General features: G+C 41.0%; 1 protein-coding gene across 3 annotated transcripts in view; it reads right to left on the bottom strand.

Annotated features, from left to right (window-relative positions):
• Positions 1 to 27,354, bottom strand: part of Col14a1 (collagen, type XIV, alpha 1) — a 213,160-nt gene that overhangs the window by 128,817 nt on the left and 56,989 nt on the right. For all 3 annotated transcript variants that reach the window (XM_006520385.4, NM_001368422.1, NM_181277.4), the window contains exons 8-14: positions 25,774 to 25,938; positions 19,254 to 19,415; positions 12,336 to 12,487; positions 11,131 to 11,260; positions 9,416 to 9,561; positions 5,645 to 5,774; positions 3,298 to 3,437 (exon numbers count right to left, since the gene is read on the bottom strand). In XM_006520385.4, coding sequence (XP_006520448.1) covers positions 3,298 to 3,437; positions 5,645 to 5,774; positions 9,416 to 9,561; positions 11,131 to 11,260; positions 12,336 to 12,487; positions 19,254 to 19,415; positions 25,774 to 25,938 — 1,025 coding nt within the window. The remainder of the gene's footprint in view (positions 1 to 3,297; positions 3,438 to 5,644; positions 5,775 to 9,415; positions 9,562 to 11,130; positions 11,261 to 12,335; positions 12,488 to 19,253; positions 19,416 to 25,773; positions 25,939 to 27,354) is intronic.

Raw genomic sequence — 27,354 nt, 5'->3', positions numbered from 1 at the left:
GTTCATTTTCCAGGAAAGGCATTAAACTGGGTGTGGTGGTTCACAGCTGTCATCTTAGCTCTTGGCAACTGGAGGCTGGAGGACCAGAAGTTCACAGTCCTCCTCAGCTCCATAGCGGGTTTGAAGCCAGTCCAGCATGCATTGTTTTCAATTTAGGTCAGTTAAGGGTGATTTAAAAAAAAAATCTGGACTCATTGGAAAATGATTTAAGCAGAGACATATTTTTCCAGTATAGACTGGTAATTGTTTATAGTATCCTTGCCTCATCACCAATTTCATGTAGCCTGATCTTATGTCAATCAAGAAACTTGGAAATCTTTGATTCAAAATAAAACATTTCAGTGAAGGGGGTGGTAGTTGGGAGAAGGAGGAGGAAGGGAGAAGAGGGGAAGGAAGGTGGGTCAAGGCAGAAAGAAAGCTCATTGGTGGAACAGTGTAAGGCCTTAGGTTCAACTTTCAAGATCACCCCACTCAAAAAGAGGAGGAGTCTGACTCTGACTTGTGACTATTTCCTGGAGAAATGGTCTTTAAAAAATTCCTTTCTACCAGTGCAGATATGGCTTGATTCTTTGGAAGTAGTGATTTGCATGGGGTAGGAGGTTACTCTGCATTCGTCTCGTTATTGATACACTAGGAGACCCTATACAGATGAAGGGTATTGGCCATAAAGTAATGTTTTTTCAAGGTCTTTGAAGTTTCAGGTGTGCAGGCACCAGTCAAAAGCTTCAAGTTTTTCATTCTCAAGAACGCTAAGTTGCATATAATTCTATATTTCTAAAGATTTTATCATTCCATCAAAAATGTATCCAGCTGGCTCAGTGGCTATGCTCTCTGGACTCTCTGGATAGCAGGAAGAAATTTCTAGCTATCCACAATCCAGATGACTACAAAGCCCATTAAGCAATATACTTCAATTTTTATCTTGAGAAATTATATGTAACATAGGAATCATGAAGTATATGCTCAGAAGCCCCACAGTCTGAGAAGAACACCTTCTCTCTCAATCTATATATAGCAGGTGCTGAGATGGGAGGTGTCTTCGGTGGCCAGACATCCCCACCACACTCATCACCCCCTTGTCTGTTGTCCCTGTCACTGGTCTTAGCTGACTGGTCTTGACTCATTGTCTTTCTTTCAGCACAATGGATTAAGTTAGCTTGAAATGTCAGAAACGTAGCTAACAATACATCTCTTTGCAGTTGTGTCTAACTATACACTTTAATTGCTCTGCTCCTCCTGTGTATATTTTGTGCTGGACCCTCTTATACATCTAAGTGTGCAAATTTGGGGAGAATAACTCCTGTATTACTAGCAATAACAAAACAACTGTAGCTCAGGGATTTTTTTTAATTTTAATTACTTTACTGCTCTGGGTTCTTATCTTAAAAAACAAAGCAGCTTTCCACCAATAACCCCAGACTTATTGGAAATATTTACTCTTCAGATTTATGAGGTTTGAGGCAAAGGGTTAAATGTTCTTTGTCCAGGTTAGAAAGTGTGCCCCTGTTGATATCCCATTACACAATGATCCTGATGAGAGTTCGTGCACTGCAAAATATTACTTCAGTTTAATTGTAGGAGAAAGCATGTCCAAACATATGAAAATACTTATTTTACTTGGTCAGAAAATAGAAATGATGTAATTCAACATAGTTCCCTCTTTTTCTTAGCTTCCTGGACCAAGATAAGCAAAAATAAAACAACTGAAAAAGCCTTGCTATCTTGCTAGACCATGTTTCTAAGGAAAGAATTCTTAAATGTATTAGTCATCACACACAAGACACTTTAGTATAGACATACACTTCCCAGCTCCCATTTAACTGGCATATTCTGTTCTTCAGAGGTAAGCACACTGGTGGTCATCTCCCACTCACAAGCTCCTCATATGTCTGCCAAGCTAGCCACATTAGGTGAAATCTGTGTTTCTCCCCACAGTGAACTGGATTTAGGCAGGAACTTCTGAAATTTTTTATCAATGGAGAACGGCAGTGATGATATCAAATGTCTCTTTAAAATGTGGGCTTCTCTATAGGAGGGACAACAATATGAACTAACCAGTACCCCCAGAGCTCCCTGGGACTAAACCACCAATCAAAGAAAACAGATGGTGGGACTCATGTCTCTAGATGCATATGTAGCAGAGGATGGCCTAGTCAGTCATCAATGGGTGGAAAGGCCCTGAGTCTTGCGAAGATTCTGTGCCCCAGTATAGGGGAATGCCAGGGCCAGGAAGCTGGAGTCAATGGGTTGGGGAGCAGGGGGAGGCAGGAAGGATAGGGGATTTTCTGAGAGGAAACTCAGAAAGGGGATAACATTTGAAATGTAAATAAAGAAAATATCTAATAAAAAACTTTTAAAAATATAATCAAAAGACAGGAAAAAAAGATGTGGGCTTCTTATGAGGTCCATACTTTTATATGAGTTTCCCAAATGCTGCGATTATATATGTGTGTGTGACTATGGCTGACTTTAAATGACTTCTGAGTCTGGATTACTAAAGGTGATATAGTTCCATGGAGTCCTTTCCCTGTCCTTTGGGCATGTGTCATGGGACTCTCGAGCCAACAGCCCTAAAGCTGAGTGCCAGAGGCGTCACATGAAGAGAAAACTCAAAGATGTAGATGTCAGCACGAGCTGTCGTCTGCACCACCCTCCCTAGACCATGCACTGACGTGTAAAAGGTCACTGAGAACACGGCAACTCAGGCCATTCACGCGTCAGGAAAGTCGTATATCCAGTTCCCACCTTCTGAACCCCATGAACTGTGAAAGGAAATGAGTGATATGTACAATAGTTATAGATTGTGCTGTTACTATTGTCTGTGTGCTGAAACTGAAGGACAGTTTTATTAGTTTAAAAGAAAGACAGCCCCCCTCAAGGCAGACAAGCTGTACATCTCAGCAGCTGCTTGGAGGAAGAGAAAAGATTTTTTTAGAAGTCGTTGCCATTGAAGCTATCAATATGGAGGACAACGACATGACAGCAGGCAGCCATGCCACATGGAGTGGGGCTTTAGGGACAGAGTAATGGAGTCCAAAGTATCAGGAAAAAAAAGGGCATACTTACATCCTGGTCAGTATCTGGGGAAAAAAGGCGACAGACAGAAGGAAGAGAGAAAGTTTCATCTTTCAGAGTCAGAAAAGGGGCAGACCCATCTGACTCTCATGAGCGCTTAGCTTGTAGAGACTGCACTAGAGGAAGGGATATTAGAATGGTCTCAACCCACTAGACTTTGATTAAGAGGCCGTATTGAACAACTATGCAAGAACCTGAAAAATATCACGGCCCGCATCTTACCTCATTGATTTCTGTCCCGTCTGCACTGGTATACACAATTCTGTAACCACTGATCTTTCCCGATGCGGGGTCCCAGGTTAACCGAGCGCTGTTAGAGCCAACATTGGAGATCCGCAAATTTCTTGGTGGGGTTAAGGGTACTAAGGAAACAGAGCATAGTGAAAACATTAAACAATTAAAAACTCATCTAAAGTCAGTGAAACACAAGAAACAGCTCCCTTGACATTCAGAGTCCTTCTCATAGACGGTATAATCTCAAAATACGTGATGAATCCTCTCGTAAAAATCAACAAAGTTGCCTAATTAACAGAGACGCTCTTCTCCTTGTAGAGAACGACGGGCAGCAGGAAGTTATACTTGCTTAGAAGGAAGCAGGATCTGAGTAACGCACTCTGTCTTTTTGCATAGTGCGTGTTGCGAATAAGAAACCAGTGACTCAAAAACAAGACACTAAAACTAAGTCTGAGCTCGTCCACTCAATGGCTGTGTGTGTGCGCATGTGTGTGTCCGTCCATGCACAGAAGGAGGAAGGTGCTGTCTGTCTGTATCAAGGCTAACTGGGAACTGCCGTGAGCTCTCACCAATCTTTAACTGCAGTAAGTGTCACTGATGAGATGGTCACTTTGAGGCTAACGAGTACCACGTTATCTCACTAAATTGTAGTATTAGACTATGTCTCTGTTAGAATCAACAGAGGAAGAGCCTTGGAGACATACGAGGCCACTTTCTCAGCCTCCACGGGATAATGCTCTCAACTCTGATGGCCAAGGTTCTCATTACCTCTACGCACCGCACTCAGATTTCAGGCACTGCGGAGCTCTCGGGAGTTAGTGATCATTTTTATCCTTAAGGAGCTATAGACAAAGTGTAGGAAGTAAAATAAAGTGGCACGATCGAGCCTTACGCATGCTTCGCTTTACATCATTCCCGAATCCAATTACATTTTGGTGACATGGCAGAAAAAAGTCTATTTTCCTGAAAAAATAAAAATGCCATTTGGGAACATTTTGAAAGGATTCTCCCTTCTTCTCTCCCTCCAGCTACTAATCATAGGAAAGAGCTGTATATAGTTTAAACACCTAGGTAAGTGAGCATTCTTTGTGACAGATGGGTTGTTTTGGGGTAGTTTTTTTTTTTTAACAGATAGCTTTCTCAAATACCTTGAGTGATATAGAGATACTTTCTGATGCAGTTTATTTTCTTCTTCTTCCAGATTTGATGTTTTAATTAGTGTTCTGAAGAGCAGGATGGGACGGCTGGAACTAACCAATAATGGGTGTGGGAAAAGGTCTTTATCGCTAAACTTCTATTATGGTTTTGCCTCAAGTTGAATGGTAAAGACAAAGCACTGTTGATACTGGGCTGCCCATCTCTTTCCAAGGAACAGGTACTTCCTACGCTCTCAGAAGATGCGAACGATCACGGATACAGCCATGTGTAATGGCCTGCCTACGGCAAACCTTGGTAGCATATCATAATACTTAATACATTATCATATTTTCAAAACATAGATATACTTTTTTTCTTAAAACAGTTTGAGCAAATTACTTAAAACTAGACTCCTAGATAGGATATATCTCAGTGTATGCCACTTGTCTAGCACACATGATACACTACACCAGAAAAGTAAAAAATAGTAAAAATTAGTCTTCCTAATATAATTTTAGTTAAAGACCAAACACAATAATAAGGGGCTCGTGGAAGGACAGCAGACATTTTTAGAAGAAATATTAATTTCTATGAGTATAAAACAGATATTGAGTAATTACATATTTTCACGTAGATTTAATCTTATATCCACCACATGGCAGATAAGACACTGTTTTCTTCCTTTACAGACAGAAGAACTGACAACATTGTCATTGTCACCCAACTTAACCTGAGCTGAGCTTTCTGTCTCAGCTGCTATGAATCCAGAACCTTCTGGAGCGTTTCCCTCCAGAGGGAAGAGAGGGAGAGGGGAGAGAGGAAGAGAGGGAGAGAGGGAGAGAGAGGGGAGAGAGGGAGAGGGGAAAAGGGAGAGGGGAGAGGGAGACAGAGAGGGAGATGGGGGGGGAGAGAGGGAGCAAAGGGAGAGGGAAGAGGGGAGCCAGGGAGAGGGGAGAAGGGAAAGGGGAGAGGGGAGAGAGGAGGATTTACCAGAAGGATGCTAAAGTAGTTCAGGGCTAACATCCCAACTTCTCATGACAGCTCCAGATAAAAGAAATACATTGTTTTCCTAAGTAAAATATACATTTCCCTAAAAGTCACAATGGCCTCTTGGGAGGTTTCAACCAAAACTCGTATTTTCAATTCATTTCTTTAGGTTTTAGGGATAGCGTCTCCTGTGAATCCCTGCCCCACTCACGGGTTGTCTCTTGTCCTGTAGCAGGATCGCTGGCCTCTTCTCCAAACATGGCATACACAGTGACTGTATATTCTGTATTGGGGAATAGCCCACTCAGTTCAATGTCTGTGTGTGTCTCTCCAATTTTCATCTGAAAAGGACACATGCAATTAGTTTATTTTCTCCCTCTCTCTCTCTCTCTCTCTCTCTCTCTCTCTCTGTGTGTGTGTGTGTGTGTGTGTGTGTGTGTGTGTGTGTGTGTGTGTGTGTGTGTGTGTTATTTGCTCTGATAAGAGTGGAACTGACAAAAGGTGGCACTCCCTAGAATGAAACTATGTGTCCCCCTCACGGCACCTACATCAAACAAGCTTCAGCCAGAATTATGTGTGTCTGAGTTATTTTACATTGGAAACTGATAATATAGAACCCCAGAAAACTGAGAGTCCCCCACCCCCATGCTGTGTTGGGATAATGCTTTTCAGCTGGACAAAGTGTCACTGTAGCCAGAACAACACTGCTGTCTGGTCCCCAGGAAAGTGGGGGTGGAACTGAATTAGACAGATTCTCTAGATGTGTGCTTCAGAGCAGCATGCTGGAGGCAAGGCCAAATGGGCATTTGTTACTGCCTTATTAATTCTAACCAGTCCTCGGGCTGGATGCCCGGTTCTGCTTCAAGCTCAATTGCGCTGGGCCAGTTTTGTCACCCCATTTAACAAGGCAGCCATCTGGAAAAACTACAAGTCCCTTCAGGTACTCAGAAGAGATAGGCTTAGCATGACACCCAACTTGTTAACTTGTCTCCTGATCCTGGGATAATTTTTTTGGCCTTTGAACTTTGTCGACTAGATATATAGGCTTTCTCATGTGACAACTGGACATCAAATATCTGACAGGGAGTATTATATTTTAGAGGGAAGAAAAATCCCCATAGTCTCCAGTCACACAATCTAAGTTGATGCTGAACGATCTAAACACACACAGCAAATGTGGGGCATGTCTTAATTAATGATTGATGTGGAACATCCCATCCTAATGCAGGCTGTGCTGCTCTTGGGCAGGTAACCCTGGATTTTAAAAGAAAGCAGAGTGAGAAAGCCATTAAGCAACATTCCTCCACGACCTCTACTTGAGGTCTTGCCTCCGGACCATGCCTTAACATCCTGCCCTGACTTACTTTGATGATGCGCTGTGATATGGAAGCATGAGCCACATAAACCCTTTACTCTATGAGTTGCTTCCATTTGTTATGTTTTATCACAGCAATAGAACTAACACAATGGTTCTTATCAATGTTTAGTTTCATAGAACCTAATGATATACATAAACAAGCCCATATTAATATAATTGTGCTGCTACATGGGGACACCACTGTTATTAGAAATTCTTTTGTGGTATTCTTTGATATAAATACACCCATTTTAGGGACCATTTAGGTTTGTTGTTGACAGTGTTCTGTTACAAGTAAAATTTCACTGATAATTCTTGCAAGCTGAGTTTAGGGACATTCATTTGAGAGGTGGAAGGAGGGAGATCAGTAGTACACGGTTATCCACACTATACAGCCCATTGAGAGGCTATCCTGGACTATAAGAGACTGTGTGTGTATGTGTGTATGTATGTTTATAGAGAGACAGAGATAGACAGAGCCAGAGATAGACAGACAGCGAGAGAGGAATAAAACACTTTTGAGAGACACTACCCTCTCATCATACATCTTTAAAACAGTACACATGGGGCTGGAGAGATGGCTCAGCCGCTGAGAGCACTGACTGTTCTTCCAGAGGTCCTGAGCTCAATTCCCAGCAACCACATGGTAGCTCACAACCATCTATAATGAAATCTGGTGTGCTCTTCTGGTGTGTAGGCATACATGCATACAGAACATTGTATACATAATAAATAAATCTTTAAAAAAACAATACACATATCCAACATGCCAAAATATTGTACATGGCAGCTGTATTATCAGGAATGATGGCATGCCTGAACAGGTGGGCACTGTCATATTCTCACATGCTCACTTTGCTTGGTGCTATCATCCTTTAAAGAGGGCGTGTTAATCTGTCGGTTGTCAGCTAGTATCGTTTCATTTCTATTTTCTCTTGAGTCTTAGCATTTTTCCAGCTCCAAATATAACTCTTTCTTCTGCTAAAGTAAAATTCAGACCAACTTTAAATGTGAGTGGAACGAAACAGCCTAAACCATGAAAACAAGAGAACACACATCATTGAAACTTGTCCTTGAGACGCAAAGTCACCGTACTTCAGATTCTACAAAACTGGCTTATCTGAGGCAGGCCTTTGACAGTCAGAGAACTGCACTGCCAACTGCCTCTCTCGTCCACATTCAGAAGCGAGGTATCTATCTACTCGAGTGGCATGGGCAGCATGTTCTCTTTTTTAATGTACCTGGAACAAGTGCTGTAGTGTAGTCATAAAAGGGAAAAGGTTCAATGAAAGACACTGTCTCAAAACAGTAACGTGAAGAATGAATGAGGAAGCCACCCAAAGTGTATCTCTGCCCCTCCACACACAGACACACATACACATGCACACACAAGTACACATACACACACATACAAGTACACATACACACACACACAAGTACACATACGTACACATAAATTCTTATCCAAGAGGCATGTTTATCTGTCTCTCAAATTATTAAGACAAAACTTTAATTCAGTGCATACCACATAGCTACTTGTATAAACTAGATGTGGTAACATATATAAACTTTCTCTAGAGCCATCTGAGAATATCTAGTACTTAAAACAACAAAAACCACTTTTCAAAATCAACTCTAAGGAACTGGGGCAATAATGCAAAAACACAAGGCAGGGAGGTCAATATTAAACACTATGTACTGAATAAGCTATCTGTATGTCCAACAACATGAAATTAATTATATATAACTTGTACAAACTAATAACAAAACACTATGCTTAAATCTACTGTGTAAAATATTCCTTAATGGAATGGGAAAATACTCACATTAGATGAAATTAAAATGACAGACTAGAAAAATGTCTTCACTTGGCAGATTACAATGCACTGAAAGAAACCTGGAGAGATGGCTCAGTGGTTAAGAGTGCACCCTGTTCTTTCAGAAAACCTGGTTGGTACCCAGCACCCACATGGAGGGCCACAACCACTTCTAACTCCAGCTCCAGGGGATCTGACACCCTCCTCTGACCTCCTCAGGCATCTGCACACACACACACACACACACACACACACACACACACACACACGCATGCACGCACGCACGCACGCACGCACCACGCACGCATGCACACACACACACATGTACACACAAACATTGACCTAATTAAAATTATAAAATGACCTTTTAAAAATATACCGAAGGCATGGGAGGGTGGAGCTCAGGGGGAAAGTGCCTGCCTAGTACGTGTAAAGTTATTGATTTGATTCTTAGAACCATAAAAGGAATAAGGAAACGAGAGGGAGGAAAAGGAATGAAAGGGAAATCAAAGAAAACAGAATACGAGAAAAAGAAAGACTGTAAATGAAATGTCATCAGAAAGGCCAAGAGTGTATCTCAGCAGCACAACTTGCCTTGTGTGTGGGGGATCCTGAGTGTAGTCCTTAGCCTTGCAAAATAACACGTGACTGGACTTTTGTAAATAGCCTTGTATAGGTAGCATGATTGCCACCAACGTCTTTATTTTGACAACTTGAATTTTCTGAATTTTACCCAATCAATTTTGACAATATGAATTTTATCTGGAAGGCAAAGGCCCGAGGGCCACAGTTGGTAGCCGGGAGTTACCTCTTTCTCATCTCCAGCCAGACCTTCTGTGAGAGGAGCATAGAGGATCAGATAGCCTGTGGCTCCAGGTACTGCATCCCACCTGACGCGCATGCTGTTCTCAGTCACGTCGTACAGCTCGAGGTCGGAAGCCATGGGCAAGGCCACTGCAAGAAAAGGCTCTTTGTAATACTCACTTACCACTGAACTTCAGAAAAAAAAAAAAATCAAGTAATAAGAAGCAAGATGTCAGCCCTTCCAGGTCATGCTACTAATCCCAGCATTTAGAAGAAGGCGGGAGAATTGTTTTGAATTCAAAATCAGCCTAAGGAACTGAGTGACATCCCTTCTCAAAAAAATAAAAGTAAAAATAAAAAACAATGCTGGCCATATTTCATATTTCAAGGGTTTGGAGAAAGGAATTAGGATAAACTTCTAGGTCAAGACTTGAAGTGTAAACACTGTTAGAAAAGATGATTTTGTTCTTTCAAAAGCATAGCTGTAGACCCCTCACAGATGACCGCACCTGCTTCTCTAACCACATTCTCAAGTCCAGCACTCTGCTTACACTTGGAACTCTGCACGCATTTCTTCTGGAGTCCCGACAACACTCCATGGCACTCACACATGCAAATGTCCAAATGTCCCTCTTTTGCAGACTCAGCTTGTACTGAAGACTGAGACATCCGTGAAAGGGGAAATGGTCATTAGACTCCTTCTGCAAAGAGGAACTGTCTGGGGGACTGGAAGGGAGGCAGCTGGGGATGACAGGATGGGAATGTGAGCAGAGGAAGTGGATGATTTAGGGCAAATGGGATGCATATGTAGGGAAACACCACGGTGGAAACCATTACTTCATATGGTAACTTAAACCTCATTTTAAAAAAGAGAAAACACATGTCTCCACAACAGAAGCATCGACACAAGCCTGACAGATCACTGTCAGTCAAAAGCCAAGCACGGCACAGAGGAAAAGCACCATGGTCCTGGAATGTAGTTTTTAGTGTTGTTTACATAGTTATTGCTCTGTGAAATGTATGCTATTTAGGCCAGTTTGGCATAGCTCCCAAGACGTAGTAAGAACACAGTTTTTCAAATGACTAAATAATTGTTGTTTTACGATTGTCTTGTCTTGTGATTCTCTGAGTATGTACCTGATGTGTGTATGTATGTGTGTATGCATGTAGTATGAGCATGTGTACTTGTCATCATGCCTAGTGAAGGGACTGTCAGGATTCAGACGTTCTTCTAACTTAAAAGGAGATTAATGTTGAGGGGAAATGCACTGTGATTCTCTCACTATTCCCCTGAGGGAAAAGAAGCCCCTGAACTTCTTCTCCATTCTGACTAACAAATTTGGCACAGCTCTTGGTTCACAGTAGATATTTACTAATACATACATACATGTGTGTGTGTGTGTGTGTGTGTGTGTGTGTGTGTGTGTGTGTGTGTGTGTGTATAGGTATATACATATACATATTTGTTGAATGAATGAATGAGTCTGCCTCCTTCACCACCACAGTTACCCTCTCTAAAACATGCAAGACATTTGTAAAAATCCATTCCATACACACAGCTGGAAAGCTGCAGCTGCGGCAGCAGCCTCTCCCACATACATGACAGGCACTTCCTGCGACCCAGTCGGGGTGTCTATCCACCCTGATGAGCCCAGTTTAGGAATAAGCCACCTAAGCGAGGCTGTTCATGTTGGAAGTAGAGGAGGATTGAATACGCACATGTGGTCTCTGCTCCCCGCAGGCCTTCACTAGCTGTGTGGGCAGATACTGCAAACACTGCTATCTGGTACTCAGTTGAAGACATCAAGTTTTTCAACACTGTGGAAGATACACTCCCATCCACCACCACCTGTGGAAAGAACCATTTGAAAGAAGATAAAATATCTCACATGCAGAATGGAGACAAACAAGGAAATATATCTCCAGCAAGACCATCTCGCTAAATATTTTATTATTTGTGCAAGGTCTTCATTTCCACTCTAGGGATCAATTCTCCTTGTCTCGGTGCACAAATGGATGCACTTCTATGGAATCCATCCGAAGTTGTTTTTTAATTCGTATATAGTGCTAATTGTGTCATTTCTGGGATATTATTATCCTGGTCACACTCACATGACTACAGCAGATATAATTTTCCCCAATGGCACTTTGGGAAACATTTAAAAGGTTTGCTAGTCATGAGAAAAATAGAGCCACTGGAAAGATTATGGCTTATTTTTCTCTTTGGACCAGATGATTTGAAAGTCCATGATCAATTTCTGTAATGCTTGAAACTAAAACGAAGCTCACAGATTCTGCCTGGGTAGAGAAGGACATTGTGAAACACTGTGAGGTCAATCAGAGGTTAGAACAACAAAAGGAAGTGGAGATTTCATCATGTCTTCACTCCATGAATCACTGCATCCAGGCAGGGAAGGAGAAGGGCCCCGCCACTGGCAATAGGTGCTCTCTTCTAGACACAGCTAGCCACGATGGAAAACACTGGCCACAGCTGCTTCAAGAAGGTGTTCCATGGCCCTGATCTCTACAAATGTCCAGGAAATTCCAAATGCCAGAGGACTGGCCCACCCTATTAACCCCATAATTTGGAACATGCAGTCTTCACTATGGCAGAAACCCCTCGCCACTCCCAAGATAAACCAAGATGCATGGAAACCTTTCAGCTTAGAACTTGTTAATTAGGGGAAGAAAAGTAAACTAGTTTCTAAGTGCATACTTGATCCATTCTTAGGATGACTGGATGGCAGGATGAGAAACGGTGTGGATACAATGTGAAGAGACAGAGCAACAATACAGACATGTAGAAATCTATTTCAAACCACTTAAACTGTTTAAGCAGAAGGATGCCCTACACAAACATGCCTGCTTCATCCCCACTAGAAAGACTTTAAGGATTGGGAAGTCTAGAAAGATTGTCATATTACCTCCTCCGGCTTTCCGCCTCTGGTGGGATAATACACAACTCTGTATTTTTCCACTTTTCCTGGGGACTGAGTCCAGTTAACCATAAAGCTCCTGGCAGTGACTTCAGAAGTGATCAGCTCTGTAGGTGGCCCGATGGTGGCAAGGGCTGAGGCTAAATGAAAGAAATACACTAAATAAATCTCATTTCCCAAGTTATTTCAATGAACGTAAGAAAAGCCACTAAGCAGCAGTGACTCTCGAAGCTATGGTGCCCCCTAAGAGTCTGCTCTGTGGAAAAGTTGGTTCCATTATTAATTCTTGTGCTCATTCCTTCATTCAAAACATTTACTGTCCATTAGAAACCATTCATTGAAGTAGATTCTTAGTAACCAAACTGAAATAAAACATAGTCCTTAATTCTCAGAAACTCTGACAAGGACTGTTAATAAACAATGAAAACAGGCACTTAAGTGAGTGGGCACACATCCAAAGATGCTCTTCTGGGTGTCTTAGAGGTGCCATTTAATTCTTGGCAGTTACTAATGTTGCCCATGTTTGTAGATGAGAACGGTAAGGCAAAATAAAGGCAACGTACAGCCCACATCTAAGGGGGAGCAGCTCTCAGAGCTGAGAATGCATCAAGCTTCATACAAATACTTCTCTGCATCAGAGGACGTGGCACCTACACTGAAGATGTCCTGCCAACAGACAATCAGTATCTAAACGTAAAAGCACTCAAAGAAACCGACACATACTGAGTAGCCAACCACTCTGTGCCAGACATATGTGTGCCATGTGCATGTTAAATGGTTCTGTAATGATTCGGGGCACATAAAAAGCTCAGTGGAGAGGGAACACAACATGAAAAAGAGAATAAAGAGATTTATTGTTAGGATTTCTCAAATTTTTAGGGAACCTAAACAAACGTTAATAACCACAGTGATGAGAAAACTATTGCACACTGTAGGTATCATATGCTTTCTTAGCAAGTACATGTAGAGGAGTTTGGGGGTATCTGTCTGCCTGTTTGTCTGCCTGACTGTCTGTCTGTCTATTGACAGGGCTATATGGGAAAAGTTCAGATCTGAAGTAGCCTCACTCTGAGGTCAGACAAATTTGTTCTCAGTTCTACAGCTTGGGTGTCCAACCCAGCCCCAAGAGATCTGGCCTGAGGATAGCAGAATGACAGAAGAGAAAAGGAAAATGAGCCAAACATAACAATGAAACTCTCCTAGATACAACAGAGGCAAGAACTCAAACCAAACTACTAAAATAAGACCTTGTACAGTCCCTCTTCCCGGATCCTATGAATAACCTGTAACCTACAGACCAATCATATACTGAAGGGCAAGGGTTGAACAGTGATGAATTTTTATCATCATTATGCAAAAAAGCATGTATACTTTCTCCCACCCTCTCTAAGTACAACTGAAAAGTCAGGATATTGTATACAAGGAAAGCATAAGAAGGTGCTGAAGTCAGAGGGAAAAAGGTAGAGGCAAGAGGCTCTGCAGGACCCAAGAGACACCACAAAAGCCATTGTCCTTTCTCTTTAGTGTCCAAATGTCCCTAGCTGGAAAGCAATGGTATCTGGAAACATAGAAACATCAGAGTATTCATACAAAATCTATCTCAACAAAGACTGCTGTCTCTAGGCAAAGACCAGGAAAAGGCTAGCATACAAAGACAGAAAATTTTCAGCAGTAACTCCTGACACACACTACGGAAAACAACTGTACTCCACCTCTCTGATACTGTAACCCATGGCAACCAACATTAAACAAGCCTCCCAAATTCCACCCTGTTTTGGCTTTCATACTGTGTCACATCTCTCCACATCCCTCCATCCAAGCCAAGGTGGGATGGAGATTCAGAAAACGCCTCCTCCCCCGTCTCTATCTGTGACAGCAGTGTTGCTCATGGAGAGGGCCTATCTAACTTCCAACCCAGCCTGTTCCTTCATGTTCTCCTTCACTTAGGGACACACAGTAGTCTATCAGGTCTTTCCCAGCTTTCCTACAATATGGAGGCCACTCCCACAGAACTGTTAGCAGAAGCCACCTAGGGACAGAAATGAGGGACTCCTGCTTCTCTAAAAAGGTAATTATGAACGGCAGGCCAATGAGTAGCCCTTTTTCCCCAAGAAACAAAAGTAGGTGAAATAAGTAGCCCATACTTTAATCCTAACTAGCAAAAAGGAAGTATTACTCTCCACTCTTAGCAGGATGGTATCAGACATGCAGCCCTCATGGAACACTTTAGTGCAAGATGGACAATGAAAAACATAGTTGGAGTCAATGACAACATAAAACTCTCAGGAAACAAAAGGAAAAAAAACAGTACTAAAATTAACAAATGGGCTCAACAGCAGCATGTGGACAGAGGGAAGAATTAGCAAGCTTGTTTGCTAGCACAGAAATGGCCAACCTGAGAAAGAGAACAATCAGACTCAATGCTCCGCAGAACTGGGTGTGCTGGTCCACCACTGCACACTCAATACCTGCACACCAGGCCTGCACGACTCAATGCTCCGCAGAACTGGGTGTGCTGGTCCACCCTTGCACACTCAGCACCTGAAGGCAGATACAGGCAGACCTAGGAAATCAAGGTCCTTGGATCCTGGTTATAGGATTAAGTCAAGACCAAACTGGACTTGTAGCAGAGACGTTACTACAGAACCTATCTCAGAAATGTTTTCTTTAAAGAGCAAATAGGGATAGTCACAGAAACTCAAGTACATTGGGAACATAACAAAATACCTTTAATTCATAACATTAAAATCTTAAAGGGGAATGAAAACGAACTCAGTACTGAAATAATACCTGAGGAAACAAAATTTACTGTGCGTCTGATAGATCCACAAGAATTTGCACTCAGCTAACCACACTCCAGCTTCTGAACACTGAGCACAAAGCAGAAAAGAAAAGCTTTAAAACAGTGAGAGAAATACGGCCCTTATCTGAAGAAGGAAAATATTTTATAAACCCTGGAGACGAAGAGGAAGAGACACAACTCTGTTTGAATGTTTAGAAGTAAAATCATTTAGCAAGAGCTCATCCTCCAGCAGACACGTGTCAGCCATGGAGGGAAAACCAAGGTATTCTCAGACAAAAAGAAGAGGTTTTTATCACTAGCAGACTGACCTTTAAAAGAAGTAAGAGATGTGGTACTCTCTCACTGGAAATAAAATTAAATTTTAAAAAGGAATGCCAGGGTATTACAAATGAAAAAAATGACAGAAAACATAGAAGGGAGGAAGCATAATAAAATGGATTCCCTCAAATTTTCTAAATTATGTTTAATATGAGCTGGGGATGCAGATCAGTTATCAGAGTGCTCGTCTATTATGCAGGAAGCTCTGGGACTAGTCTCCAGATCCACATAAACTTGCAATCCCAGCCCCGGGGAAGTGGAATCAGGAGGATTAGATGTTCAAGGCCATCCTCAGCTATATAGCAAATCCATAAGCAGCCCGACCTATAGGAGACACTGTCCAGGAAACTCTGTTTGATGATTAAAACAGGAATTATAAATCTTCTAGCTTTATAACCATCACATCTGATAGTGAGTCTATCGTATATGGAGAAGTAAATAATAACACTGTTTATGACACAGTCATGGTAAAGAAAAATGGCTGAAGGGAAGAGAATTGTATACATGTCACTCAGGAAGGAAACTGAAGACATAACTAGAGACCAGTGATCCTCTTCCTAATGCTGCAACTCTTTAATACAGATCCTCATCTTGTGGTGACCCCACAACCATAAAATTATTTTTATTGCTATTTCATAACTGTAATTTTCTACTTCCAGGAATAATAATGTCAATATCTGCATTTCGTTATGGTATTAGGAGACCCCTGTGAAAGGGGCAATTCACCCAAGGTTGAAACTCATTTCTTTAGACCCTACAGACATCAAAAAAATGCTATACAGAATTTTACAACATTTATACAATGAACCAATTCCTTGAAAATCAAAATGCTCTTTCTACAGGAGGGAATAAACCAACAATATACCAATGCAATAGTTACATGCAACTTGGCATGAGAAATCATAGCAAATCCAAGATGGCAAGAAAACAAAAGTTAGAAAAATAAAAAAAATAAAATTATTTCCATTTCCTAATTATATAAATTTATACACAAAAACTTTTAAATCCAGACGAAACCTTCCAAACTAATAAGTAATTTCAAGTCATATATATGATATACAAAATAAATATGCAAAATCAAATCCATTTCTATTTACAAGAAATAAACGTATAGACTTTTAAACTAAAAAAATTAATCAAAATCATTCATATGAAGTTAAATAATTTGTACAATTCTAAGAAAACCTTTATAGTAAATAAGAAGATAAGACTCATAAGTCCTAAAAAATATAAAATGTTAATTAATGAAAGAAATCAAATCATATCTAACTATATGAATACATTCATAAACTGGATATACCCAACAAACTGAAAATCTTTCTTTTACCAAGTGAAATTTGGTAACTGGCAGTTTATATATGTATTTCCAATGAATACACAAGTAAAATTTTTATAGAGCAAAGATATTCTAATATTCAATCAAGTAATAAAGATGGAAATTGTTTTTGGAACTTAGGAAGGATAACTAAGGGCTGTGGAGATGGCTCAATGGGCAAAGGTGATGTATCTTCACAAGGCTAAGCACCCAGGTTAGCTCCCAAGACCCAAGGAGGTGCTGCTATGCATCGGCAATCCCAGCATTCCCTCAGCAAGATGGGAGGTGAAGAAAGAAGAATAGACTGGAAGGTTCATCCTGTCAGCCTCCGCTAGCACAGCAGCAGAAACAAGAGTAACACAACCTCAGTGAAGCAGGAGGAGAGGAGAGAATCAACTCCCAGAGGTCGTATCTGACTTCTACATACAAGTCATGGCACACACATGCACAAAGAAATAAATTTGTAAATAATAATAATAATAATGATGATGATGATGATGATATAATAATAATAATAATAATAATAATAATAATAATAATGAGAGAACTTAAGTCTATAAAATTTAAAGACTTACTATATAACTACAGTAAATTTATAAATGTATGACTGGAAGAAAATTAGACAAGGTAAACAGGCCAAAGAGCCTGAGAAAAATTACTACAAAATTATACCTAATTGACACTGGCACACAAAGTTCAACTAGAGAATGCTTCATGCTTTTGTTGTAGATGTATCTTTAGAGGCGTTTTTCCACAGAGGACAAAGAGAACAAAACTCAAACAAGTGAAAAGTTCAATATTATTAGCCATGAGAAAAATGAAAATCAAATTCCACAATGTTGTATGACTACGAACCTTTCAGAATGGCTGAAATTAAAACAAAACCAGAAAGGACATCAACACTGGGGTCAATACATAGAAACCGGATCACTCATGCACTGCCACGTGAAACATACATTTCAAGAGTCTAGAACTAGTCTAGAAGTTTCTAATGAAAGCCAAATTAAACTGAACATGAGCCCAAGATACTGTTCAGTCATTGCACACCTGGATATTATTCCAGAGAAATTAAGACCTACATTTACACAAAAATTAATAAACAAATATTCACAGCCACTTTATCATTGTATCCTGGATTCTGGGAAGAATCCAGAATATGTGAATGCTTGAATAGACAGTGGTACATCTGTACCAATGAAAACAAAGAGCTATTGATGAACATACAATTTGGAAAAATCTCCAGAGAATTATTCGGCATGTAAAATTTGAATTCTCAAAGGCTGGATATTGGAAAATTCCCTTTGTATAGTTGTTTTAAAATGAATACATATTTACGTTCATACATAGACGCAGGAGACCACTCTATTGGCTGTCAGGATTTAGCAAGAGGGTGATAAGAGGATGTTGAGCGTGAGTGTGAAGAGCAGCAGGAGTATTCCTGTGATGGAGATGTTTTTTGTTCTGAGTCTATTGTTGTTCATAGGTGCTGCCATTAGGTTAAAGCTGAAAAAGACTAAGCTAGCTCTTTGTGAACTGTTCCTTACAACTTATGTGATGGCACAATTACTTTGAAATTAAGCATTTGTCTTGAAAAATGGAACGGTCTAAACGCTAACACTTCAGAGAAAATGCCTCCTAGTCAGAGCAAGTGTCCCTTACCTTCATTAGGTAAAGAAAGAAAACAGAGTATTAAGAAGGTCAATTTGAGTTATGGGATATGGGAACTTTTGAAGTTGGACAGAATGCATTTTTTGCATTATAATATAAGTCTATGGATCCAGGGAGTGAAATGTGGTAGTTTGAATGAAAATGGTCCCATAGACTCATAAGTAGTGGCACTATTAGGAGATATGGCCATGTTGGAATAGATGTGTCACAGTCATTTCCTGCTGCCTGCCAATCCAGATGTAGAATTTACAGCTTCATCTCTAGCACCATGTTTGCTTGTACACCACCATGATTCCTGCCAAAATGATAGTGGACTAAGACAAGAATGGACTAAAATCTCTGAAACTGTAAGCCAGTCCCAATAAAATATTTTCTTTAAAAACAAAAGAAAGAAAGAAAGAAAGAAAGAAAGAAAGAAAGAAAGAAAGAAAGAAAGAAAGAAAGAAAGAAAGAAAGAGGAGGGGAGGGGAGGGGAGGGGAGGGGAGGGGAGGGGAGGGGAGGGGAGGGAAGTCAACTTGAAAAAAGAACAGGAATTTTTTTATAATCCACACCTATGCCCACCATAATTGACTTATGTGCGTGGTCATGAACCTGTGAGCATGATAAACCTGTGCACGCTTTCTCCCCTTTATGGTTAAGTGTTTATGGTGGCAGGGGTATGTCTACAGAAATGTGTGTGTGTGTGTGTGTGTGTGTGTGTGTGTGTGTGTGTGTGTGTGTGGTTATAGGCCTATGAAGACAGTGCCAGGCCTGTGCAGGTTGTGATGCCCACATCCCTTGGGTCTCTCTGTCCTCTCTTACCTTTAATCTCCTTGTCCTGCTCTTCCACTCTAGAGCATACAGTCCGGGTCAGGCTCTCCACCACTGTGTGCATCAGGTCGAACTCAGCAACATTGTACACATGGGTGCTGTCTGGCTCAGAGGCGATCTCCTGCAGCTCACTCAGGTCGGCATTTTTAACCCCTGCCATTGAGGATAACAGGAAGGATGGTGATGCTGATGCAGCTGTAGGGGGTTAACCCACTCAACCAAAGCACCCTCTACTTGGATGGTTCAACTATGCATCCAATGACATGTACACACAACACAACATTTTTCAGCCACAGAGAGTAATTAAGTTATGTCATTTACAGGAAAAAATGGATATAAATGGAGATAATCATATTAATTAAGCCAGTCTCTGAAAGGCGAATAATGTATTCTTTCACTTATTGTCCTAGATTTTAGTTACATAGGCACATATAAAACCCTGTTTGTAAATACATGAAAATACAAACCAAAATTTCAAAGGGAAAAAAAGGAGAGTCACAAAGGAAGGTGGTAAAAAGCCAGGGTAGTTGGATTTAGAGGAATATATTGAATGTACATTATTTATTCAACTGAGCAATTTTTTTAATTACAAAAGGAAGAATATAGCTGAGTGTCATGGCACACACCTTTAATGTCAGCACTTGGGAGGCAAAGGCAAGTAGATCTCTGTGAATGCAAGGCTAGCTTGGTCTACACAGTGAATTCTAGACCAAACAGTGCTACATGGTGAGTTCCCACCTCAAAAAAACAAGAAAAAGAAAAAGGGGAATGTCTCATGAGAGATGCTTCCTAGGAAATTAGGTGCTGTTTTTCACAGCATGCACCAACAGGAGAATTGACCTTGATATAACTTCTTTGACAAATATTGTAGAATCAAGAATAACTAAGCCAGTGCTATAAACTATCAATCTTCAGGTTTAAACTTCTGCAAAAATAAGTTTATTTACATTCAGAAAAGTGTCTATAATCTCATCAGTCATGAAGTAGACAGACCAACATAGATCAAGGCCAGCTTGGGCTACATAATGAGAGTTCCAGGCTAACCTGAACCATAGTGGTGGGGATGCTGGACCTCAAAAAATAAATAATTGAGAAACACTGCTAGAATGCAAATGTTATAGACCTAATTATTTTATGCAGTACTAAGCCAGAGGGAAATGTGGGTGAGGATATTTTTACCGCACTCAAACACAATTTGATCTCTGCAACTTCTGATGAATTAAATAAGAAAGTTCTGTGGCTTCCATAGTTGCTACTGAACTCTGTCACCACAAGTCAAGAAGACTGAGTGTCTTGAAGATAGTTCAAATTAGTGAGGCTAAAGGCAGTGGCTGCAGAGGCTGCAGAGGCTCCAGAGGCTTGGGGTATGTTCACTCTGCCCCAAGCACTGTGTTGTTCATGGCCGTCAATACATTCACTCAAACCCTCACAACAACCATCACACAGCTCCTGCTGCAGAGTTAGTGAACTTCTCAGAAGGAGACGAAACTAGAAAGGCTATTATTGCTGCAGTTCCACCATGCCACACTGCCTCTCAGAGAGGGCATTACAAAGAGTAAAGGAAATCGGAGCTCGAAGAGGAAAGGTACGTGATTGTGTTCCATGGGTGCGAAGGGAGGTTTCTCTTTTCCAAGAGTCATCAAACAAGGAGGCTTTCTTTAGAAAACCCTGTAATGTCAGTCATCTGGGGGTATTAAAAAAGAGCCACTTTAGAGGCACGTTAGAGAGATGGCGTCAATCATATGAGGGTATTAAAAAGAGGCACTTTAAATGCATGGTACAGAGATGGCCTGGAGCAGCACAGATGACTTCTTTATATGCTTGCCTGGGACAATGACACATCCTTCAGTCTCAAAATACTAAATAACAAAGCTTTAATAGCCACCAAATGATGTGCATTAGGAGGCTTAAGATAAAGAATACGTTCACTTCCAGGTACTTTCAAGACACGTTCAAATAACATCTGGGTGAATTCACTAAATTTTGTTTAAACACTCTTCTAAGGATTATGAACAAAAGCCTAAAATTCAGGATAAACACACAAGATAATCCCCCATCCGCTTAACTCCTCTGCAGAAGCTTTTTTTAAAAACCAGATGCGAGACAGAAATGTGTATCTGATATTTCTTGGCCAAGGGACTTCTACAGTACACAACTGAGTCCATATAACAGACTGTGTGCTGAATCCACTTTGCAGAAAGAATGCCTTCGCATGCCGTGCAAGTCTACACTTGATGGAACATGCTAGAAGAGACTCTGCCTCTCTCCCCTCCCATCTTTTTACTTCCCCATCTTTATGAATAAAATAGTTTGATTGCTGCGACAACTGCATGGAGAATAAAGGAAACGGTGGTGATGACTTGGAAGGAATGTGTGCCGTCAGGAATTTTGTTCCACTCATCCTTGCGTCCCAGAATATACCACAATGCCTGGCACACAGTGGAGCTAGTAATTCTTGAATAAAGCATTCTGTAACCCACAAACCAAGCAGGGAGTCGGAGTGGTTTCTAAGCATTTTTCCTCTTGTTGGCAGCTATGAAAGATGCACTGTTCAACTTCAGAGTAATAAATGTTAATGCCTAGTACAAGCAACTGAATCTGTTCCCAGGACTAAAATGCTCACGTGGTTCATTGCCCTTCTATGTCACACAGATATGTGGTGAAATACTTACCAGTCATGGTCCAGTGCTAGTTGCCAGTGTTTTCCATTTTTCTATCATATAAATACCTATGACTAATGTCAAACAAGTGTGCAAGGTCAAAAGATGCAGATGGGAGATGCAATGTGCATCACTAGCTCTTGAAAACTGGGTATGAGATGGTTCCTATATACGACTGTGATACAATACTCACCTCACCTTCCATGCAATATATATATATATATATATATATATATGGATTTAAAACTATTCAAATAAAGTTTGAATATTAGATATTTTATATTTTTCCCTTGAGTCTCTTCTAGTCTCTCTTCTATGAATGGAAAGGGGGGAGCAATTACTGTTATATAGTTCAAGACAATATCCTCTGCTTCCTTGAACAAAGATAATATACTTCTCTTAGATTGACCTTTTATAAGCATTTTTATTTTCAATGCTAAGAGTAATAGTGCTATCTCTGAAAATATTTTAGACCAGGGCCATTTACAAAGCTTTTGAAAAGCGTCAGGGACCAGGTGGGCTGTTGTGAAGAAGCAATGAGGGTATAATCTCACCATCTAGTGACTCACTGTTTAGAGAGGTTGCAGGGAGTCAGAAAAGAAGGAAGAACAGGGTGTTATCTGTTTCTGCAACTATTGCCAACTTGTCAGACACTAAGAAGTTCTATGCCTGCGGCTATGATACACACCTTTAATCCTAGCACTCTAGAGGCAAAGGCAGGTGGATCTCTGAGTTCAAGGCTAGTCTGTTCTACAGAGTGAATTCAAGAAAGCCTGTCTTTAGAAAAAAAAAGTTCTCTCTCTGCTGCCTGCTGATCAAGATGTAGAGCTCTGAGCTCCTTCTCCAGCACTATGTCTGCCGGCATGTCACCATGCTTCCCACCAGGATGACAATGGACTAAACTTCTGAACCTGTAAGCCAGCCCCAACTACATGTTTTCCTTTGTAAGAAACAGAAAGAAATAAGTCCTTCCAAATGCTGACACCATTGCATACACTAGCAAGATTTTACTGAAAGGACCCAGATGTAGCTGTCTCTTGTGAGACTATGCCGGGGCCTAGCAAACACAGAAGTGGATGCTCACAGTCAGCTAATGGATGGATCACAGGGCTCCCAATGGAGGAGCTAGAGAAAGTACCCAAGGAGCTAAAGGGATCTTCAACCCTATAGGTGGAACAACATTATGAACTAACCAGTACCCCTGAGCTCTTGACTCTAGCTGCATATGTATCAAAAGATGGCCTAGTCGGCCATCACTGGAAAGAGAGGCCCATTGGACACGCAGACTTTGTGTGCCCCGGTACAGGGGAACGCCAGGGCCAAAGGGGGGGAGTGGGTGGGTAGGGGAGTGGGGGTGGGTGGGTAAGGGGGACTTTTGGTATAGCATTGGAAATGTAAATGAGCTAAATACCTAATAAAAAATGGAAAAAAAAAAAAAAAGAAGTGACTAATCATCAACCTACTCTAATATATAAAATAAGAATAAATTTACTGTACAAACAAGGAGTCTTTTTAAGATCTTTCTCTAAGAATCAGAACCATATCAGCACACATAGAGACGACACCCTAATGGGTCTATCAGTAGTTCTCAACCCTGAGAAAATGTTTTCAAAAAACAGAGTCTCACAAGTAGCCCTGGCTGGCACAGAACTCTCTACATGGACCATACTGCCAACAAACTTACAGAGCTCTGCCCATCTTTACCTCCCAAGTGCTGCAATTAAAGGCATACATCACTATATCTGGCCTGATCTGGGTGTTTTTAAAGTAAGGCTTACAAGACACCGTCTCCCTAGTTACTTTAATTTAGTATGTGTGGTGGTTTGAATAAAATGACCCCCATAGGCCCATTAGGGAGTGGGAATCTTAGGAGGTGTCACTTTGTTGGAGTAGATATGACCTTGTTGGAGCAAGTGTGCCACCGGAAGTGGGCTTAAAAGTTTCAGAAGCCCAAGTCTTCCTTCCTGATGCCTGAGAATCCAGACATGGAACTCTCAGCTACCTACCTCTCCAGCACCATGTCTGCCTGCATGCTGGATGCTTCTCACCATGCTTCCTGCCATGATGGTAATGGACTACACCTCTGAACGCTAAGCCAGCCACAATTAAATGTTTTCCTCTATAAGAGTTGCTGTGGTCATGGCGTCTCTTCACAGTAGTAGAAACCCTAACTGAGACAGTAGGGTGAGAAGCCTGGAGTCAATTTCAGTGCCGAACCCACTGCTACCTTTTCTGACCTCTATAGAACCTGAAAGTATTCTCTTGTCATAGAGAACTGTCTTTTAAAAAGTTCATGAAAAGACTCATGCATGATCTTAATAAGCACATCTTAATGAGACTAAAGATTGACACTAGAATAATTAATTGTGTAAAATATAACTAAGTGGGCCATTCAGAACAAGAGACTTCGAGTGTGATCAGAGCCTTGTTGAGGAATTTTCTATATCATTTTGATTAATGTTTCACTGTCCTTAGGAATCAGCCTTTTTTTTCCCCTGCCAAAGTTTATTGGTCTCTACTAAGCAGAAAACCTTCCTCTTGCCAAAGAAAATGTAAACATTTTAATCAAAGGCAAAGCTTATCATGTAAATATTTTGTAATTATTCTGGATCCATTGTATATATCCTTTTTCATAAAAGAATAGCTTTCAGGGTGTTTAATTCAATTCAGTAACTTTACACGTCTTTAATTGCTGCAGAACTAATTCCTCAGATATGTGGGAAGTAGTTTCTTCTTGAACAACTTGCAAAGAGACAGCTATAAACTGACCCTGAGAAGCAAATCATGACAGATTAAATGGAAACAAACGTGATTAACGTTAGCATGTCACTATAATGCTTTTTCAAAAGTCTTGTGCTCAGTATTTGTCTTAGGGATCCAAATACCATGGCTTACGTGACAGAATCACTCTTGTTTTAAATGCAAGAAGCTGGACTCAGATGGCAAGCCAGATACGGAAAGCGCTCAGGCCTCTGACTCTCAGAGCAATGTGCATTGCATTAAGTGACCTGAGCCTAAGTCCACATTGAAAACTGGACCATTAGAGGCACATAGCAACATACTGCAGCTGTGTATGTTTGCATCTGTAATCCCAATACTCAGACACAGGAACCTGTCTTAAAGACAAGCAGGGTTGGTTAGATGGCTTGGAGACACATTTCCCACCAAGCCAAATGAGTTCCATTCTCATCTTCTTTCATTCTGGTTCTTCCTTGAAACAAGGTTTCTCTTTGTAGCCCTTGGCCATCCTGGAACTCATTCTGTAGATGAGACTGGCCTCAAACTCAGAGACCCACTTGCCTCTGCCTCCCTAGTGCTGCTATTAAAATGTGCACTTTCAAATGAAGGAGCTGAAGGGGTTTACAACCTCATAGGAAGAGCAACAATATCAACCAACCAGACCTTCCCCCCACCCCAGAACTCCCAGGGACTAAGCAACCAACCAAGGAGTACACATGGAGGGACCCATGGCTCCAGCTGCATATTGTAGCAGAGGATACCCTTGATCCTGTGAAGGCTCAATGGATACCCCATTGTAGGGGAATGCCAGGGCAGGGAGGCAGGAGTGGATAGGTGGGTGGGGCAACACCCTCATAGAAGCAGGGGGAGGGGTGATGGGATAAGGAGTTCGGTGGGGCGGGGGGACTTGGAAAGGAGATAACATTTGAAATGTAAATTTAAAAATATCCAATAAAAAATGGGCAAATGTGCACTTTCTCAGGACTTACATGGTAGAAGCAGAGAAGAGGCCCCCCACAAGTTATCATCTAAACACACACACACACTTCCATTCACAAACACTAAACAATAAACAGTAAACAAACAAATAAATCTAACAAATGTATACATACCTATGGCAAACAGCTCTACACCAGACTCACGGAGGTTTCTAGATGGTGGGATAATATCATCCTGGGATTTTCCATCTGTGATCAAAATGCCAATCTTGGAAACTCCACTCCTCGATCCTGCTTCTGGTTTAAAGCTATTCTCAAAAATAAAGTTCAAAGCAAGACCTGGGAGAAATAAACACAAACCAAGCATATCTAATTAAAGTCTTCTAGTTTGGAAAGTGTATCCCCATGATGAGTAGAGCTAAGAGGATTTTTATGAGAAGTGAGCTTTCATTTTCACAACAACCTGATGAAAAAGCCAAATCCACTAGAATAAAGGTAATAAAAAAGAGCCTGCTATTGCATCGGGATATAGAGCATAGATAGAGGATAACACATTCTGAATTCTTCCTTGAACTTTTCCTCAGGGAATGCAAAACACAATACCAGCAGAGTTACTGCAGAATAATCATTTCATTCATCTAAATAATAAATATCTTTCTCTTGGCTGAATCTTTAATAAACATTTTTGTCTCTAGCAATGCCATTTAAGAAATCTTTCATTTCTTTATTTTTCTCTTTTTCTTCTTTTAACATATACAAAACAACGAGCGTCTTCATTGCAAGAAATCTTTTAGAGCACCAAATTGCTCTCCAAACATTTACTGGAATCTTGTTAAGGGTCAAGCATTAGGTGAGAGGATAAGACTCTCCCTCTTTCTCTCTCATCGGTCTTATTTGTTCACTTCCTTCATTTGGGGAGCCCAAGACTGAGGATTGACTCTAGAGCCCACCAACACCTCACAGAGATGACCACTGGTCCACGTGCCTGACTGAGTTCTAAAATCAAACTACTGCCTTTTGAGACAGTTTTTACCTGGAAAGAAATAAGAAACCATGCAATATTGCTTCTGTGTTTAATAATTTTTCGTGGCTATTAACAATTCCACTAAAGTATACTTCAGATTGGCAAGGTGATCATTTATCAAGGGGCCAACAGTTTATTTAGAAGTCCTTAATAAGATCTTCATGGCTAAAACTGAGCCTCCAAGCTGTGTGCTAGTGAAAGACAATAGCTTTTCTAAGGTTAAAATCTGTTCAAATGGTGCTGGAGACATGGTTCAGTGGAAGAACCCTTGTCTAGCCTGAGAAGCTTTGGGGTCAACCCCCAGCACCAAAAAAAAAAAAAAAAAAAAAAAAAAAGGAAGGAAGGAAGAGGAGGGAGAGGAGGGAGAGAGTAAGGAGGAGGGAGAGGAGGAGGGAGAGGAAGAAGGAGAAGAGAAGAAGAGGAAGGAGAAGAGGAAGAAGGGAAGGAAAGAAGGAGGAGGAGGAGGAGGAGGAGGAGGAGGAGGGGCAGCAGCAGCTTAAATATAGAGTTTGGGGCCTGACATTAATTTGGGGGAATTCTCAGCCATTATTGTTTCAAGTATATGTCTTCTTCTGTCTGTCTCCCTTCTCCTCTGGTTATCGCCCTTGTTACCACATTTATCTATCTAGCTGTTCTACAGTCCCTGGATTTCTGGTGCTGGTGTCCCCCACCCCAACACCATGAGCTGTATGGAGCTCATCAAGCTTAGAGGCTCTCCATGAGTCACAGCC

The sequence above is a fragment of the Mus musculus genome, chromosome 15 (genome assembly GCF_000001635.26).
Source record: "Mus musculus strain C57BL/6J chromosome 15, GRCm38.p6 C57BL/6J".
Taxonomy (NCBI): Eukaryota; Metazoa; Chordata; class Mammalia; order Rodentia; family Muridae; genus Mus; species Mus musculus.
Note: the sequence above shows the minus strand (reverse complement) of the source record. Positions and strands in the feature narration are given on the sequence as shown.